Source organism: Micropterus dolomieu, linkage group LG04 (assembly GCF_021292245.1).
Source record: "Micropterus dolomieu isolate WLL.071019.BEF.003 ecotype Adirondacks linkage group LG04, ASM2129224v1, whole genome shotgun sequence".
NCBI lineage: Eukaryota > Metazoa > Chordata > Actinopteri > Centrarchiformes > Centrarchidae > Micropterus > Micropterus dolomieu.
In genome coordinates, this window is record NC_060153.1 from 15,099,269 (window position 1) to 15,115,435 (window position 16,167).

General features: G+C 40.6%; 3 protein-coding genes across 4 annotated transcripts in view; all 3 read left to right on the forward strand.

Annotated features, from left to right (window-relative positions):
- fip1l1b (FIP1 like 1b (S. cerevisiae)) lies at nt 1-9,317 on the forward strand. 2 transcript variants are annotated; one of them, XM_046046924.1, is made up of 16 exons: nt 1-309; nt 658-712; nt 1,232-1,298; nt 1,443-1,555; nt 1,968-2,032; nt 2,161-2,268; nt 2,371-2,501; nt 2,744-2,868; nt 3,811-3,864; nt 4,872-4,971; nt 5,166-5,316; nt 5,450-5,531; nt 6,704-6,759; nt 7,018-7,207; nt 7,838-7,984; nt 8,627-9,317. In XM_046046924.1, exons 1-16 carry the CDS (start codon nt 231-233, stop codon nt 8,769-8,771), a joined length of 1,668 nt encoding a protein of 555 aa, XP_045902880.1. In that variant the 5' UTR covers nt 1-230; the 3' UTR covers nt 8,772-9,317. The 2 variants fall into 2 exon arrangements, with proteins under 2 accessions (XP_045902880.1, XP_045902881.1); XM_046046925.1 differs by having other exon boundaries at nt 8,630-9,317.
- An 84-nt stretch (nt 9,318-9,401) lies between these two features.
- On the forward strand, nt 9,402-14,061 carry LOC123969478. Its single transcript, XM_046046926.1, has 7 exons — nt 9,402-10,012; nt 11,058-11,324; nt 11,687-11,829; nt 12,855-12,916; nt 13,048-13,161; nt 13,454-13,552; nt 13,646-14,061. The coding sequence occupies exons 2-7, from the start codon at nt 11,214-11,216 to the stop codon at nt 13,768-13,770; spliced, it is 654 nt and encodes a 217-aa protein (XP_045902882.1). The 5' UTR covers nt 9,402-10,012; nt 11,058-11,213; the 3' UTR covers nt 13,771-14,061.
- Nucleotides 14,062-15,189: 1,128 nt separating this feature from the next.
- The window catches only part of LOC123970153, a 6,971-nt gene continuing 5,993 nt past the window's right edge, over nt 15,190-16,167 (forward strand). Inside the window, exons 1-2 of the mRNA XM_046048046.1 lie at nt 15,190-15,377; nt 15,537-15,682. Coding sequence (XP_045904002.1) covers nt 15,258-15,377; nt 15,537-15,682 — 266 coding nt within the window. The 5' untranslated portion in view covers nt 15,190-15,257. The remainder of the gene's footprint in view (nt 15,378-15,536; nt 15,683-16,167) is intronic.

Sequence of the window (16,167 nt, forward strand, 5' to 3'; positions counted from 1 at the left end):
GGTTTCTGCTCCAACACTTTGACCTTAGCGGGACACCAACGACCTCTTCCGGGTTCACACTGACTCACAGAGGTTGGAGATGAATCTATGAAGGCATAATTTTTGTACATAACTGCGTTTCCCAGCTGAAGGCATACAGTGTACGCGTATTTCTGCAGTTAGAAGCGTTGTTGAACGTCGTCGTCGTGCGACTGCTGTTGGTTTAGCGCTCCGTGTGTTTTAAGCTGAACATGTCTGCGGAGGAAGCGGACAAAACAACCACCACTGATGCGAGCGCTGGAGACGAGGAGGAGGAATGGCTTTATGGAGGTAAAAAAGACATCTGCTGTCCTCAAACACATCTCCCCTTGACCGAAAGAGACACGAGTCAGTGTACGCGCTGCACTGTTGATGAGCTGCGAAGCAACAACAGTGCATGCTACATGAGAGGATTAGTTAGCCTGGAAGCTAAGCTAGCAGCGCCTGTGAATTGCTTTTCTCGGCCTTTTGCAGCCGTAAGACTTAAGAACAAGTGATAAGATATGTTTCTGTCACATATAAGGTACCATTCAACCTTTAAATGTTGTGAATAAATTTAACCGCACACACGAACAGCCAGTTAACGGGCTCTTTGGCTAGTTAAATATTGAAGAACAATTTGCATTTTTCATCTTTCAGATGAGTCCGAGAGCAAAGATGAGGACGAGGAAGCCAAACTGAATGCTGCAGTCAGGTATTTAACATTTATGTTCACCCCATGTAAACACCATTTAAAAAGTCAGAAGACGCCTGTTTACATCCAGAAGAGGAGGTCTTATTGACTGTAAGAGAAACCATAAAGAAGCATTCTAACCTCTTCTTAGTATACATATCAAAGATGGACTGACTGACTGATCCAGTCGGATATTGCAGATGTAAACAACCTTTTAACAGAACCACAAACAAAAAAACTGGATAAAAGTATTTGGTTTAGCTTGCTGTCTAGTGTCAAACCATACCTTTTTTATCATTTGTTATATTTGCATCGTGGTTGTGACATTAGAGAGCCCAAAAAAAGTAAAACCTAAGCTGCAGTAGTTCAGTACCTGACTTCATACAGTGCTTGAATGCTACATGAGCACTGGTACGAAATGAATAGTCACTGGAAGTTTGAAAGCCCACTTATACGCAGTTTTTGATGTGGATGTTTTGGTTCTTTCATTTGTATGTAATTTAAAGTAACTTCATGTTTAATGCTTCATTATATCTACAGTGCACCTGCTGATGCTTCAGCAGAAGAAGCTGCTGCACACGCTACAGGGAATGGAGTGGCCTCTGAGGTTGGTGGCTTGCATGCATGCACACAGTCACAGTTTGTGTTGCGACTAGTTCTTTCTGTTTTTTTTGTTGATGTACTTACCGCCCAGTTTTTAGTCCGTCTGGGAAATGCTCATTGTTTGTTTTTTTTTACCCTGGTTTGTCAGGCCACGGGTGAAGCTGCAGGTGAGGATGTTGACAGCGACAGCGACAGTGATGATGACGACGACGATGTCCGCGTCACCATTGGAGACATAAAAACTGGAGCACCCCAATACACGTAGGTTTTAGTCCAAGTGTGGTGTTAACAGTTATTGTCTACTTTAAATAAGCTAAATTAATATTTTTTAATGTTGTAAAAAAGAGAACATGCTTGTTCTTACCTGATGCTTTTTTTGTTCCAGCTCATAAAACTAAACTCTAAGTCTCTCTACAATTCAAATAGAGTTTTGAAGAATGAGTTTGTTGGTGCTTTGACATGATGCAAAGATAGCTTGTTCGGTCCATAACACCAAGTTTTGTAGTGCATCATTAGATACATTACACGATCAGCAGATCAAGAAACTTATTCACCACAGAATTGACAGCTCTTATTCTTTATGTGCAGACGGTATTATACGTGGCTTTAATTAAAAGAGTAGACCTTGTGATATCAGTGACGTTTTTTTTTTTTAAATTTTTTCTCCTCCCAGAACTTATGGAGCTCCACCTGTCAATCTCAACATAAAGACAACCGGCTCCAGACCTTATGGACAAGGTATCGCTTTCTGTTCTTGCTTCTTTTGCTGCAGTTTCTTTCTGTTTTGACTTAAAGAAACCTGCACTTCTGTTTCTGTACAAAATGTACATGTGTTTTACCATGTTGTGTTGTTTTCTCTTCAATAGCCTCCAAGCTCAAGGGAGTGGATCTGGATGCTCCTGGAAACATCAACGGGGTACCAGTGCTGGAGGCAGAATTGGAGTCCTTTGAAGAAAAACCCTGGAGGAAGCCAGGTCAGTGTTTGTGTGTAGCTGGAACAAAAACACCTTTAAAAATGTATAACTGTTCCTTTACGCATCTACAGTATTTCAGAAGTTTTGTGTGTGTGTGTTTAGGTGCGGATCTGTCAGACTACTTTAACTATGGCTTCAATGAAGACACATGGAAGGCGTACTGTGAAAAACAGAAGAGGCTGCGCATGGGCCTGGAGGTCTCTAATGTCAGCTCGGTCGCAAGCAAGATTACTGTGAGAGACCAGTGCTTACTCTGTCCTTGTTTGTTTTCTGCCAACAGTGTTTTCTATATTAATTTTATTCAGAAGCCTCTCCCTCTCACCAGTTAGTTGAAATCAGAGGAGTTTGCCAACTTTCTGAATGTATTTTATGTCTCTTCTGCGTGCTTTTACTGGAAACTACACAAATGTAAGAAACACGTTACACCCTATATTATATATTATATACATATAAGCTCATTTTGGATCTTTCTTAGGTTCAGCAAGGCCGGACAGGCAATGAGAAGGACATGTCCAGTTTGCCTGTTCACACGTCCAAGCCAGACTTCACTTCTCCTGTCAGCATGTACAAGTCCACCATCACTCCACACCAGGTCACCAGGTAACACTTCTGCTTCAGTCCTCACTTATTAAAGATATCTGGTAATATAACACACATGCAGGGTCCCTTAAAAGTTATATGTACAGATAAGTAGATAAGCCAGCTGTAAGCCGCCTGTTTTATGTGGATTTTCAGTTATGCATTTGCATTTGCATTATGCAAAAAAGCAACAACCTGGAAATGCTTGCAAAAAAGCTTTTCCTCTTGGCTGAGATGGAAAACTTTGTGTATCGATAAGAGAAATCATGACGTATATGAAGCATATGACTTAGATGTCCACCGAGGCCCCTGCTCCACTAGAGAGACTAAATGTTGCGGTAGGTGAAAACATAATTAATACGTTAAAACAACATATATGCCATATTTTCATCACATTTTATCGTTTGCCGTAGTTTGAGGTTTGACTGGAGCTCTTTTAATTATGTAATCTCGTTGTACCCTCTTCTTCTGCAATGGCTTTTTGCAGCTCTAGAATTAGCACCACCTATTGTTTATCACGATGTTCCCAGCTCCTGATTTTTATTCGTGTAGGAAACAGTAGTTGATGGAAACATGCGTTCATTTGCATTTTATTTATCTGATTTGAAACTTGTTTAAAATGTGCGGCACATTTGGATGGAAACTTGATTTATGTAGCTAGAAAAGGGAGAAGATCTTAAGCGGACGGGAGGGAAAAAATATATGCTCTGTGTGGCAGCCATAGTTTGTTCTGAAGGAAACTGCAGACTGAAAACACGTCTTGGGTTTTAGCTAAATTCAGCATGCTCAGACATTGTTTTGACTCCCCCGACACAGAAAATCTCACCTGGTCAACTCCAAGTTCGCCTTGGTCCCCGTGGTTAAAACCAGTCACCATCCCACGCGCTGTATGTGTGTTTATGTGTATCAGGGACGATGCTACTCTCATTTCCTTTACCCCTGTCCTTTGTTTCAAAATTGTAGGATCTCTCCCCCTCAGTGGCCTGGCCCACCTGTTCAGGACATGTCCTATTATACGTAAGTGGGCATGGCCTTGTCCCCGCAAGGTTAAATGGGCCTGATGGGGAAATGTGTACATGTTAAAAACAGGGGGCCTGGCGTTTTTCTTGACCATGAAACGTGACCATAGAAAAACTCCCGGCGCTACTTCCAAGGCCCCGAAGATGCTGTCTTTTTGCCCGTGTTTCTTTCTTTTGGGATGGTTGATGTGCATGTGTCATAATGCAGAAAGTTAACATAAGTTCAAACTTTAGAAAGAAAAGGAAGAGGCAGCGGAATGTGATCATGTGAGCAGAATCCACCGCTCTTTTTCTTTTTTGGTGACACGTTGATGACTGAGAATTACTTGCTCCTAATTAGAATTTTTTTTTGCAATACTTAGATTAATCACTTGGTCATCATCGCATAACGTATTTGTAAATGGTTAACCCTTTAAAGGCCCTTGTATCATTTTTGTTGGTGGAGGATGTTGAGTTAGAACATAACCCACTGAAGGAGGCCAGAGGGGTCATAGCCAAAACGTAATATAAAAAAAATATTGTGATATTTTCTCAAATCGGCATTTTATGGTGTCTTTTAAATGTATTCTTAAATGGTAAGTGGCTATATTCATGTAATGCATTTATCCAAAGTGCTTACAAAGTTTTTGCTGCTCATTCTCAAACACACACACCACGCAGGGTTCCTGACATGTGGACAGGAAGAGGTGGGCATTGAATGGCAAATCCTGTGATCAGTGGACGACCTGCTCTACCCTACCCAGCGTCCCCCACTTCTTGTGGGACAGTATTACTTGTGGCACTAATGGAGTTGAATAGCTGTAAAGTGAAATCACTTACCAGACCTAAAAACGTCATTAGAGCTAGGCCCTCCTAGACTTTCATGTAACTTAGATCTACACTTTATGTACATTGCTTTTGTTTTCTTATTGTACGTGTGGAAGTAGAGGGTGTGTATGTGAACGGGCCGTCTGTTTTGGATACTGCTCAGTGCCTTGATCTTTATTTTTTATGTTCTTTTCCCAGGAAGACGAGCGGTACTATAGATGTGATTGGAGGACAGTTGGCCACCATCAGCAGGGTTGAAGGGCGACGCAGACACAATGTTGATGGCAACAATATCCAGGTACACTGAGGCAACAGACAGGGACTGAAAAAAAACACTCGGGACTTATTTTCCCTTTTTCTATGTGATTTGTTGTTTGTTTTTCTTTTCTCTGGTGGAAGCTTTGCACTAGCTCTTACTAAACTAGAGTTGCAGTTAGAAGAAACAGGAGTGTGCGTTGTCAGCCCAACCTCTCCTGTCTGTCTGTTGTGCAGGTGATCGCTGAACAATCAGATGCTGAGCCGACTCCAGCTAAGATACCCCCCTTCTTCCCTCCTGGACCACTTCCTCCAAATATCCCCCCGCCTCCTTTCCTCCCTCCGCCACCCAACGTCAGCGCTGCACCCCCACTCATCCCCCCACCCCGTAAGTTCGTCATCGTCTTTTTCTTTCTCAGCTGCTCAGTTGGTGTGTTTGAATTTAAGCAACAGTCCTAATTACCCTGTATTTGCTCTGTGTTATTGTTTTCAATATGTTTATTCTCTCTTCTCTCTCACAGGGTTACCCATTACTGTCCCTCCTCCTGGTTTTCCTCCTCCACCTAGTGGACCGCCTCCTGCTATCATTCCCACTATGGACAGGTAACACACGTAAACACACATACACACACACTCTATTTTAATTATGCAAGCACAACGACAAGCACAAAACGGTTGGTCTTGGGTACAAAAAGTGTGTGTGTGTGTGTGTGTGTCTCCAAGCACACCTGCTATTTTTGGTTTCATACCGTATATGTGCATTCAAGTGCAAAAGGTCTGAAAATATGAGGGTTTGGTGAGTAATAAATACACTCTCAGCCAGTCACATCGCTGGTCTCGTCACTTTGAAACTGCTTTGCCAATCACAGTGAAGCATGACAACAGCTCAACAGATGAAGGGTCTGCTTCCCCAGGAAATCCAGTTATTGGAAGGTGCAGAGTGGCACCATGTGCACACACATCAATGAGATGCAACAGACTGATGTGTGTAGAGGTGTGTGTGGTTACTATGTAGCAGCCTGGTGTCATGTGATATAATGTAAAACACACACTCTACTGCTGCACATTGCATGAACCACATTCTTCTACCTGAGCACCAAAATCCATCCATCCATCGTCAACCGCTTATCCTGTGTACAGGGTCGCGGGGGGGCTGGAGCCTATCCCAACTGACATTGGGCGAAAGGCGGGGTACACCCTGGACAGGCTGCCAGTCCATCGCAGGGCCACACGTAGACAGACAACCACTCACACTCACATTCACACCTATATGGCCAAAAATGTTATCACGATAAAAACATTTCATACCATTCGATATCGATAATTATCACGATAAATGTTAAATCATTATTTCTTTCAAGTTTAAAGGCTGATTTTTAAGGTAAACAAGGTCAAATATTTTAACTTGAATTTGAGAGAATAAAACTGAATAACAATTAAGATGTAGTAAAATGTATGGGTCTAAAGTATACATGCAGTTAAAATATAAGAGGTCTGTGTCACCCACAGAGAATTATACTACTCTGGAGTGATTCCTTTATTACTGTGGGGTCATTCAGAACCAAATTCATAATCATATGAATTTGTCACATGACAGAAGTTTTATGTTCATATTTTCCTTCATTACAAAGTTTCACAACAAAATATTTGAACTTAAAAGTCTATGTAAACATTTTGCATTAATTCAATGGAATATCTTTATAAAAAGGAGATTAAATCGCTTCACAATCACACACACAGTGTAACATGCTGCTTTTCTACCTGTGTTTCCACAGTGGCCACCCTGGAGGTTATGATGGACGATCTGTCCCTTCCTACCCATTCCCTCAAGGTAGGAAGCTTTACAACGTGATCTGTTTTTCTAGCCACAGCAACATTAAAAATGTCTGAACTAGCTGTCAGTCTATTAATAAGAGATCTCTTGTGATGTGTATATGGAAAAACAAGGGCATTTTGAAAGATCAAAGCAAATTTGCATTCATAGTTATTTATATCATTTTAGCTAATTGGATTTGATCAAAGTCAAATTTCCAGGAAACATTTGAACACAATGTAATAACCAAGTCTTCCACCCGCTTGACCTTTTCAGGTGCATATCCTCCACCCATGGCTGGAGGTGTACCTCCTCCTTGGCCCCCCATGATGGACAACTCCAAACCCTGGGACTACTATCCCCGTCGAGATGAAAAGAGAGACAAGGACAGGGAGAGGCCCCGAGAGAGGACACATGAGCGGGAGAGAGAGAGGGAGCACAGCCCTTCAGCTATTAGCTACACCAGGTGAGAGGGACAAAAACACACACACACACACACACACACACACACACACACACACACACACACACACACACACACACACACACACACACACACACACACACTTTTGAACAGTTCTTGTCTATAGATGCACCATTCTGATTTACCGTTTCGGTATCTGCGCTGATGCTACTAAGTGGATCGAGTATCAGCCGTGATGCATCAGATTCACGTTAAATTCATTTTGTTGTCAGTATCATTATAAAGTTCAGTGTTTCTGCTACCATTTACGTTCACTCGGTCAAGACTGGCAGCAGTTTTTAGTGTCATAGATATCCCTGGCTTCATGTTACCTTACATAAATATTCCATTTAGTTTGACACTGTGAGAGAAGCAGATTTTAAATTAAAGGAAAAAGTGAACACTGATATCAGAGTGGTTCTTTTAGTTGAGGTATTAGAAAAGGTATCATGAGAAAAATGGATTGGTGCATCCCTTTTTTTGTCTTCAGTATTTTTTTTTTTAGGTAAATAATGCAGTCATAGTTACGGACGCAGACTGATTTTAAAAGCTGCATTTAGAAACAGATTTTTATGGTAAGCATACAGATTTATCATAATAAAGTGAAAGCTATTGTTCTTTTAACTTCCATAGCGACGAGGAGCGGTACCGTTACCGTGAGTACCAGGAGCGTGGTTATGCAGAGCGACATCGTGACCGGTCGAGCCGGGAGAAAGAGGAAAGACACAGAGAGAGGCGGCATCGAGAGAAAGAGGAGGGACGCCACAAGTCCTCTCGCAGGTACATAAACACACACACAAAAACTACAGAAGGCCCGTCAAGACAGAGTGTGCATGTAGCTGTAGAAAGATGTTTGTGCCAGATGCTATGCTGCCTGAGATAGTCAAAGCCTAATTTTTTTTTTTTCTTCTTGTAACTCTAAAAGTGAGAATATTCTGGTTGAAAATATGAACAAATATGTAATCCAAACAGCTGAACAAAGCATTTTTTTTTCGGTTCTGTCTCTCGGAACCGCGGCACGACGCCGTGGGCCTTTGTGTTACCCTTTGTTTTAAATCTGTCACAGCCCTAGTCATTATCATTGTAAAGTGCAGATGTGCCCTGTGAGCATGGGAAGACTGACAAGCTTAGCAACAGCACCAGAGAGGGACAGGGGCTCAGCAAATTCAAAATGCTTTCTACTTTTCTGTCTTTTACCCAACACATTCTCTTTTTTTCCTAACCTTTCGGTCCCCTTTCCATTTCACTTCCCCTTTTCTTTCTTTCACCCATTGATCTTCTTGTCTCTCTTTGTCCCTCTCTCACTCCTTCCCATGTCTGCCCTTTACTCTTCCCTCTGATCTCTTTCCCCTACCTGTCAAATCTCCCTCCTCTTCACCTCCCTTGCCCTTTTCCACACTTCTGTCCTTCTCCTTCCATTAGCAGCAGTAGCAGGAGGAGGCACGACAGCGAGGAGGGCGACAGCCACCGGAGGCACAAACACAAGAAGAGCAAAAGGAGCAAGGAGGGTAAAGAGGTCAGCGAGGAGATCAGCGCAGACCAAGAGAACCAGGAGGCTATGGAGTAGTGATTGCCACCTCCTGGTTTTCCTCTCTTGTCTGTCTCCGGTCTTGTCTGCCCCCCCCGGTCTCCATCTCCCACCAAGATGCGAAAGAAGGAGAGGGAGAAGATGAGCACAGACCCACAAAACCAGGAAATTGCAGAGTGTTCGATGCCACTCGCCCCTCCATCAATCTCAATTCTCCTCCATCCCGCTGTCGTTCGTCCTCACCATCACTTCATGCGGAGAATGGACGGATCAGAGGACGCGGGGAAGGAGGGGCAGGTGTCCATCTGTTTTTTCACCATCACCAGCTGACATCTCACAGGGCATCAGTCTGCCCTTCAACCCTCTCCTCCCTCTCTCCTCGGCTCCCCCACCCTCCTCTCAGAGCACTGCTGTAACAGTTAGGTCATGCTCAGAGATTTCACTGTATAATCAGGATGATCAGCAGATTTAGTTCTTTTTCTGTCATTTGTTTGTTTAATGTCCTTTTTGTTCTTGTGCTGTATGAAGACATCTATAGAGAGCTCTCAGTTTGACAAGTTCAATTAAAAAACACTTTTGATAAGATGTCTTTCTGTGACTTTTTCTTTTGAATAAATGGTCCAATAATTCTTCACATATATTGATTCATATTAATCGTTCACAGGCTTTGGTATCTGTATAGACTTAATTATGCACTGTAAAAATCACCTTTGGAGTCTGAAATGTTGTGACCACAGAAATCTTAATGTCTCCCGCCACTCAGTAATGTGTTTAACTTATTCTTACCTTACTTGGAAGTTTGAGCTGCACTGTAACTATAAGGGACTTTTCAGGTTCACCTGCTGAAGATGGAAAGTTTCTCTTTGCTCACCTTAAATCTGAGTATAAGACATGCTCGTACCATCAATCTGAGCCGTCCACTGGACAAACACTGAGACTGGACTGGATTCTCAGTAAAGTAGGAGACATCTCGTGTCCAGCAGTTAAACTTTTTCTAATTTAAAAATATTAACATAGCCATAGATTCTGTTTTTCTGCAAAGAGTGAGAATGAGAGAAGATGTAAACCATGTCTACAAATTCTAGAGTATTTTTATATATATTCAAACATGTCTGGAAGTTCTCTTAATCATGTACCTGATGAGATTCTGTTTATTTCCAGTGCATCTGCACTTTGAGGCATCTGTTTTGTATGGAACGTTTGATTTCAACATATTCTTAAATGCTTAAATTATTCTCTCAGGGGATCATCTGGCAGAGCACAGCTGGGGTTATCAGTAGGTGAGGACAAAGTTCATATCAACTTCAGATTAATATTTAATTTGAAAAATCAGTGACCTTAGTATTTCTAAAATCCTTACAGCTCCTAGTAGTATTTATTTATATGTTTGATTTGAGGTCTCAATTTTATGCCCTTTCATCATGTGCCATCTTAAAAATATTATGTGTTAAAAATTGTAACTTCCCAGCAGTGTACCGTGTGAAGCAAAAAAGAACATCAAAACATTAAAAGGCTGCTTATGTGGTAACGCCTCAAAAATAAAACAAAAATTTCACGAAACAATGTAACCCACTTGCAAGCTTTTTTCCAAGGCTTTCACCTGTATTACATGGTCTTGTGGATTGAGTTTTGAGTTTAATTTGGCATACGAGAGCTGTAGCTGTTCCATAACACCTTTAGGACTTAAGCATGAAAACATTAGTCTTAATTATTATTTTAAGGTTTTAGTTTAGTAATTTAATATCTCATTGCCAAAAATTTTAGTTTTACACAATTTAAAACACTCAAGTACTTAAATACTTTACTTATATTTTATATTTATTTCTTATTGATTTGTTTGCACAATAAAATGCAACGGTTAGAAAAGATGCACACAAAGAAATTCATAGACATATACACACACATACACACACACACACACACACACGCGTGAATTAAAAGTTAAGAAAAACATGCAACAGAGACAGGAAGTTGAAACTCAAGGCAAGCTAAGAAAGATTACATAAAAGCAAAGTAGCTAATTAATTGACTGGAGAACTAACTTCAAAAGATGTATTTTTTACTTTGTACTATTGCTACTTTTGCTACAGTGACTGGTGTTATGTTAATGAAATGAAGGTGTGAGGAACAGAGTATAAACCATTTTTGTACTGACTGCATGTGTTTGCGTCTCAGTGACAGATCAGAAGGGATTATCAGAGAGATTAACAAAATACATACAATACCCCGTTGTCTGTGATCAGATCCAAAATTCCATCAATTCCTCAAACGGGTCAAAGTCTCCCCTCTCTCTTGCCACTGGGCTGTTTGCTTTGGTTACATCAGCTCACAGGACAGTGAATATATGCTGGTGAGTCACAGCCAGTCGGTTTGTGGCAGGCCGTGAAGAGAAACACCTGAAGACAAAGTAAAGGTTGAGGGTGGACTGGGAGACTCTGACAAGAAGGAAAGAGAAAAAACAAGATAAGAGCCATCTAGAGGATGAAGTGTGTTGCTGTTGTTGTGTTGCTGAGTCTTCTGTCGCTGGGACACTCGACTCCTCTGAGCAGCTGTGACAGTCTGGTTAAACCAATACCTATCAGCAATGAAGACGTAAGTACACGTCTGCCTGACTTTGCATCTTAAGTATCTATATCTAATTTCAACACAGTGAGAGATCTGTAAATGCAGTCTGTGCATCCTCTCTTGGTAAGGGTGAACAGCTTATCTAACCTAAAAAATAATAACCTCTGGTTTCATCAGATACATTTCAATGATACGTATTTACACAACCTCTACTCCTTACAGCTTTGAATAAACAAACAAAAAAAGCAATTTATAGTCCTAAATACTTTCTAGGACAGAACTATGTAATATGGTATAAAGTATAAAGAGGGGGACCTTTACAATATTTGGCAGGTGGTTATAATATCATGGCTGATTGGTGTATTCTGTGCTCTGTCTGTGTGCTGCAGATGTTGGGGAGGTGGCTGTACATCGGAGGGAGCTCTGACCTCCCAGGAAGCCGTTCCCTGGGCCACCTGCTGACCAGTGTCTGGCTGGATGTCACTGCAACCAGCCAGAGCAACATCCTCAATCTGGTCCAGACTCAGAGAATGTAAATCCCCTCCCACACTCTGACACCACAGCAACATGTCTCCAACCAATAAGCGTCCCAAATTTCTAAAGATAAATCCTGATGTTTCCAGTTAATGTGTTTTTACAAACCAAACCTTCTGCTGCTATTGTAAAAACATGTTATAAGTAGGAAATCTGTAGATATATAAATATCTTGTTAATGAGATATATTCTCTATTCACTTTTGCAAGTTTGACAGCATGCAATTCAGTGCAAATTCAAACACGCATCATTAGCAGTTTGCAGAGCTTCAGTTTCAGTTCAGTATTTTAACATATGTTTGTATACTAATGTATATCAGGAGACAAGCAAAGGTGTATGTGCACCTACTCTTTATCACATCAATTAACTTGGAGAGCACTGAAAGCAAGCTGTAAACACAATATTAACACACTATCAGCTTATAAAGTTGTTACGGGGAGCATGTTAGTGAACAGTTCCTTATTAACACATCCAGTAGATCTGGAGCATCATAAGCAACATTTAGGTAGGTAGGTAGATTTATTTTGTCACAATAACACAACAGGTTATAGAGTGAAACTGAGATTGTAACTCCCTTCTGCTTCGTAGCAGATTATATACATTAATATAAAAGCAATTGTAAAAATGGTAAAAAGAAATAAAATATAATTAATGGAGCAGTGCTGAGAATGAATTTGAGTTTAAAAGTCTGATAGCTTAGTGGGGGAAAGCTGCTGTGTTTCTGTTTCTGGGTAAAATGGGATTTTAGAACTATTTCAGTGGAAACAGCTTCCTGCTGTAACCAAAAACAATCCTGATGAGGATGGTGAGAGTGAATCAAACCAGTAAATTTGAGGGTCACAAACTAACTGAAACTAGCTGAAAGACCCTAAACCCTGTGGGATTGCAAGAGCTGCAGAGCCGTGTGATGATTCTCTGTGGGTTCATCACTACAAGCAACACCTTGCAGTAAAATGCAGTCATTTGATCCATTGATATTACTAAAATCAAGATATTATGTTATGACCTTTTTTTTCTTCATAGTTATGGTGAATGTTCCAGCTTGACATACAATGTGACCTTTGAAAACAGCACGATGTTAATTGGTGAGTAAAGAAGAGCCACAGTGTATCAGAGAGTTTGGATTGGATAGAATGGAAACCTGCAACACCTTGAAAACATTCAAACACACACAATTTCCTGTGATTTGCAGTTTGTGTGTGTTTATGTTTCACAGAGCAACCTTTCTACCTCAAGGAAGTGTACCTGGCAACTGACTGCTCCGACTGTCTGGTTGTCTATGAAAAAGTTATCTCTGGATCAGATACTTTCACCAGTCTTCTGCTTTTTAGTAAGAAATACTCACTTATCAGTCCTAAAATGTGGAATTAATCAATTTAAATCAGGAAGCACTTTTCCCAGCTGGGTTTCAGCAAAAAACTCCAATGGTTATATTTTGTAACCGCATGAACAGATAAAGTAAGCGTTAAATGGAGATGAACTTCCTCTGTCCACTGTCTCGGATTACTCTGTCTGCCTAGTATCTTTGTTAAATTTCCTGTTTGTGGTAGTCTTCTTAGTTGAAATGTTATTTTGGAATGTATCTCCTGGGATTGTTATAACTCTAACATCTTTATTTCCAGGCAGGAGAAAGAGTGTCTCAACTGCTGATCTGGTGATGCTCAAGAGACAAGCAGAATGTCTCCGGATGCCGTCGCCCATAATGATAGACACAAACTACGGTGAGGATTTAAACTCTCCCCGCATACTGAGCCTTCATAACGTCACGCAGTGCTGTTTGTTTTGTGACTTATCTTTAACGTGTATGTACACAGAAATCTGCCCAGACAACATCTCGCCATCAGAAGGCCTCATTGCCCTCAACACCTTATTAGAGGCCAAGATGGGACACCGGGTAGCAAAACTCCTGGATACTCTTTTTGATATTTTTGTGAACTGATTTATAATTAGCTTTGATCTCTGCCATTAGTCATTTTTGATGAGAAAGCACAAAAAAAAAAAATCCTGATATGTAATTTTTAAATTTTTTAAAACAAGACTTTTTTTTTGTTTATTACACAAATACCCTTTGAGGAGATATATTATGTGTTATATTACACTGTGGTAAATATTCTATAGCTACTTAAAATTGAAATTATTATTTTAGCAAACTTAGCAAGATTGTTTATTCTTTGATGACTAGGGAATGTGTTGGAGCCTGAACCCTTGCAGAATAAACACATAATGGAAACTTTAGTGTGTCATATTAAAATGAATATGGAAGCACTGATGTATTTTGCACTACATCCCAATATTTTGTCATTGAAATCCTTTATAAGAAGTTGACACTAGGTTTGGGAAGGCTCTGTCCACATCATTGGTGTGAAAATCATACCTTTAACATGATTCTAAGTAAACTTGGGTTTAAGCAATGTTTTTCCCTTTGTCAAATGTTCAGTGTCTGTTGAAATCACCCAACTACAACTTATACAACTTACTGATGTTAGACCCTGAAACCTCTGCTCTCACATTCGCGGGCAAGATAGTTGTTAGACTTAATACAATGGTTGTCACAGTGGCGGAACGTATTTTTACCATTCACTGCATTTGAGATCTTCCTTAAGTTCTTTTGCAATTTGAACTACAAAGTTAGTCCATACCAATTTCTCACAATGTTCATTTATATCAAGAGACACACATGCTCATAGGACCCTCAGAACATAGGGATTAAACATAGGTCCACTGTTAATATAAATATTCACTGATTAGCATTATAGCAGCTGGTTAGCTTTAGCTAGCTAATTTGAAGTTGAACTTGCTCTTTACTACCATTCACATCTTCTAAGCTTCTGCTGCTAGCAGCATTTAATTGACAGCATTGGAGAAACCTGTGACAACAGTTTGGTCGATTTCACTGATTTGCTTGACCTTCTACCTACTCACACACTTTCCCTCATCAGCCCTGCAGTTAGGCATATTTACATTCGAAATGTGCCACAAGATTGTTTGGGACATTGCCTGAGAGACATGACAGACTACACCTTGGGCCCAGACCAATCATAGCTTGCAATCTTTCTGGACCTTCTTGACCTAACAAGAATATAAACAAACAATGTCTTTCATAGCAGTGTGTATGATACCGTCTGTCCGGTCAGGCTATTAATGGGCTGATATTGTGTAGTCTGAATGCGGCTTTTCAGCCTTTTGTTCTGCCTGGCTGACCTGTATGAGACTGCCTCTGTGAATGACTCCCTTTTGGATAGGTCTGCCTGTTTGGATCTGCCTTCCTGGTTTCAAACTGGACTTTAACCTTGTGGGATGAGCATCTATATGAACATCAATGCACCAGTTTTAGCTAAGCAGACACAGTCAGTTTCAAGCTTTGAACAGTACAACACACAAAGATACACAGATTTAGGATCTTTGTCTAAGTAGCTGTGACGAGCCATGACAGGCTTTTTTCACGTTGCTGTGGCTGTGCTCAGTCTTCTGTCTGTCGGACAGTCAGCTCCTGTGAGCAGCTGTGAGAGTCTGATCCAACCTCTTGAAATCCAGGGAAGAGAGCAGGTAAGAGACACTGTCTCATCTCCCATGTCACTCCTCTCTCACACTCTCACTTTTTGCATGTTGGATCTTTTTTGTTTTAATTTTTGAAAGAATCACACTATCCTTTAATGTGATCATTTGTACATCTTATGCAACTGAGGGAGACACTGTTTGTTTCAGCTGCTGGGCAAGTGGACGTATTTAGCAGAAAGCACAAACATCCCCGGATCCAATTTTCTGACAAAGATGTTTGTGGAGACTGCCTGGGGCGAAATCACTGCTGCTAACGAGAGTGGTGCCATCAATGCTATTCATTCTCAAAAAATGTATATTTAAATAAATGAAATTATTTTTTGGAATAATAATAATAATAATAATCCTTATTTGTAGAGCACTTTTCAAAAACAAGTTACAAAGTGCTTTAACAAGTGTAAAGAATAATACAAAAAAAAGATAAGAGCATGAAAATTTAATATAAAATTAGTAAAATACAATAAAATAAAAGGGATAAAATAAAGTCAAATAAGATCGGGAAAAGCTCTCCTATAAAAGTATGTTTTAAGAAGGGACTTAAAAGAGTTCACTGACTCAGCCGACCTGATTTCCTCGGGCAGGCTGTTCCAGAGCCTCGGGGCCCTGACAGCAAACGCTCTGTCCCCTTTAGTTTTCAGTCGAGACTCTGGAACAGACAACAGACCTCTGCCCGAGGATCTCAAGGTACGTGCTGGTGCGTATGGGACTAAAAGGTCAGAAATATAACAAGGCGAGAGGCCATGAAGAGCTTTAAAAGTGATCAATAGAATTTTAAAGT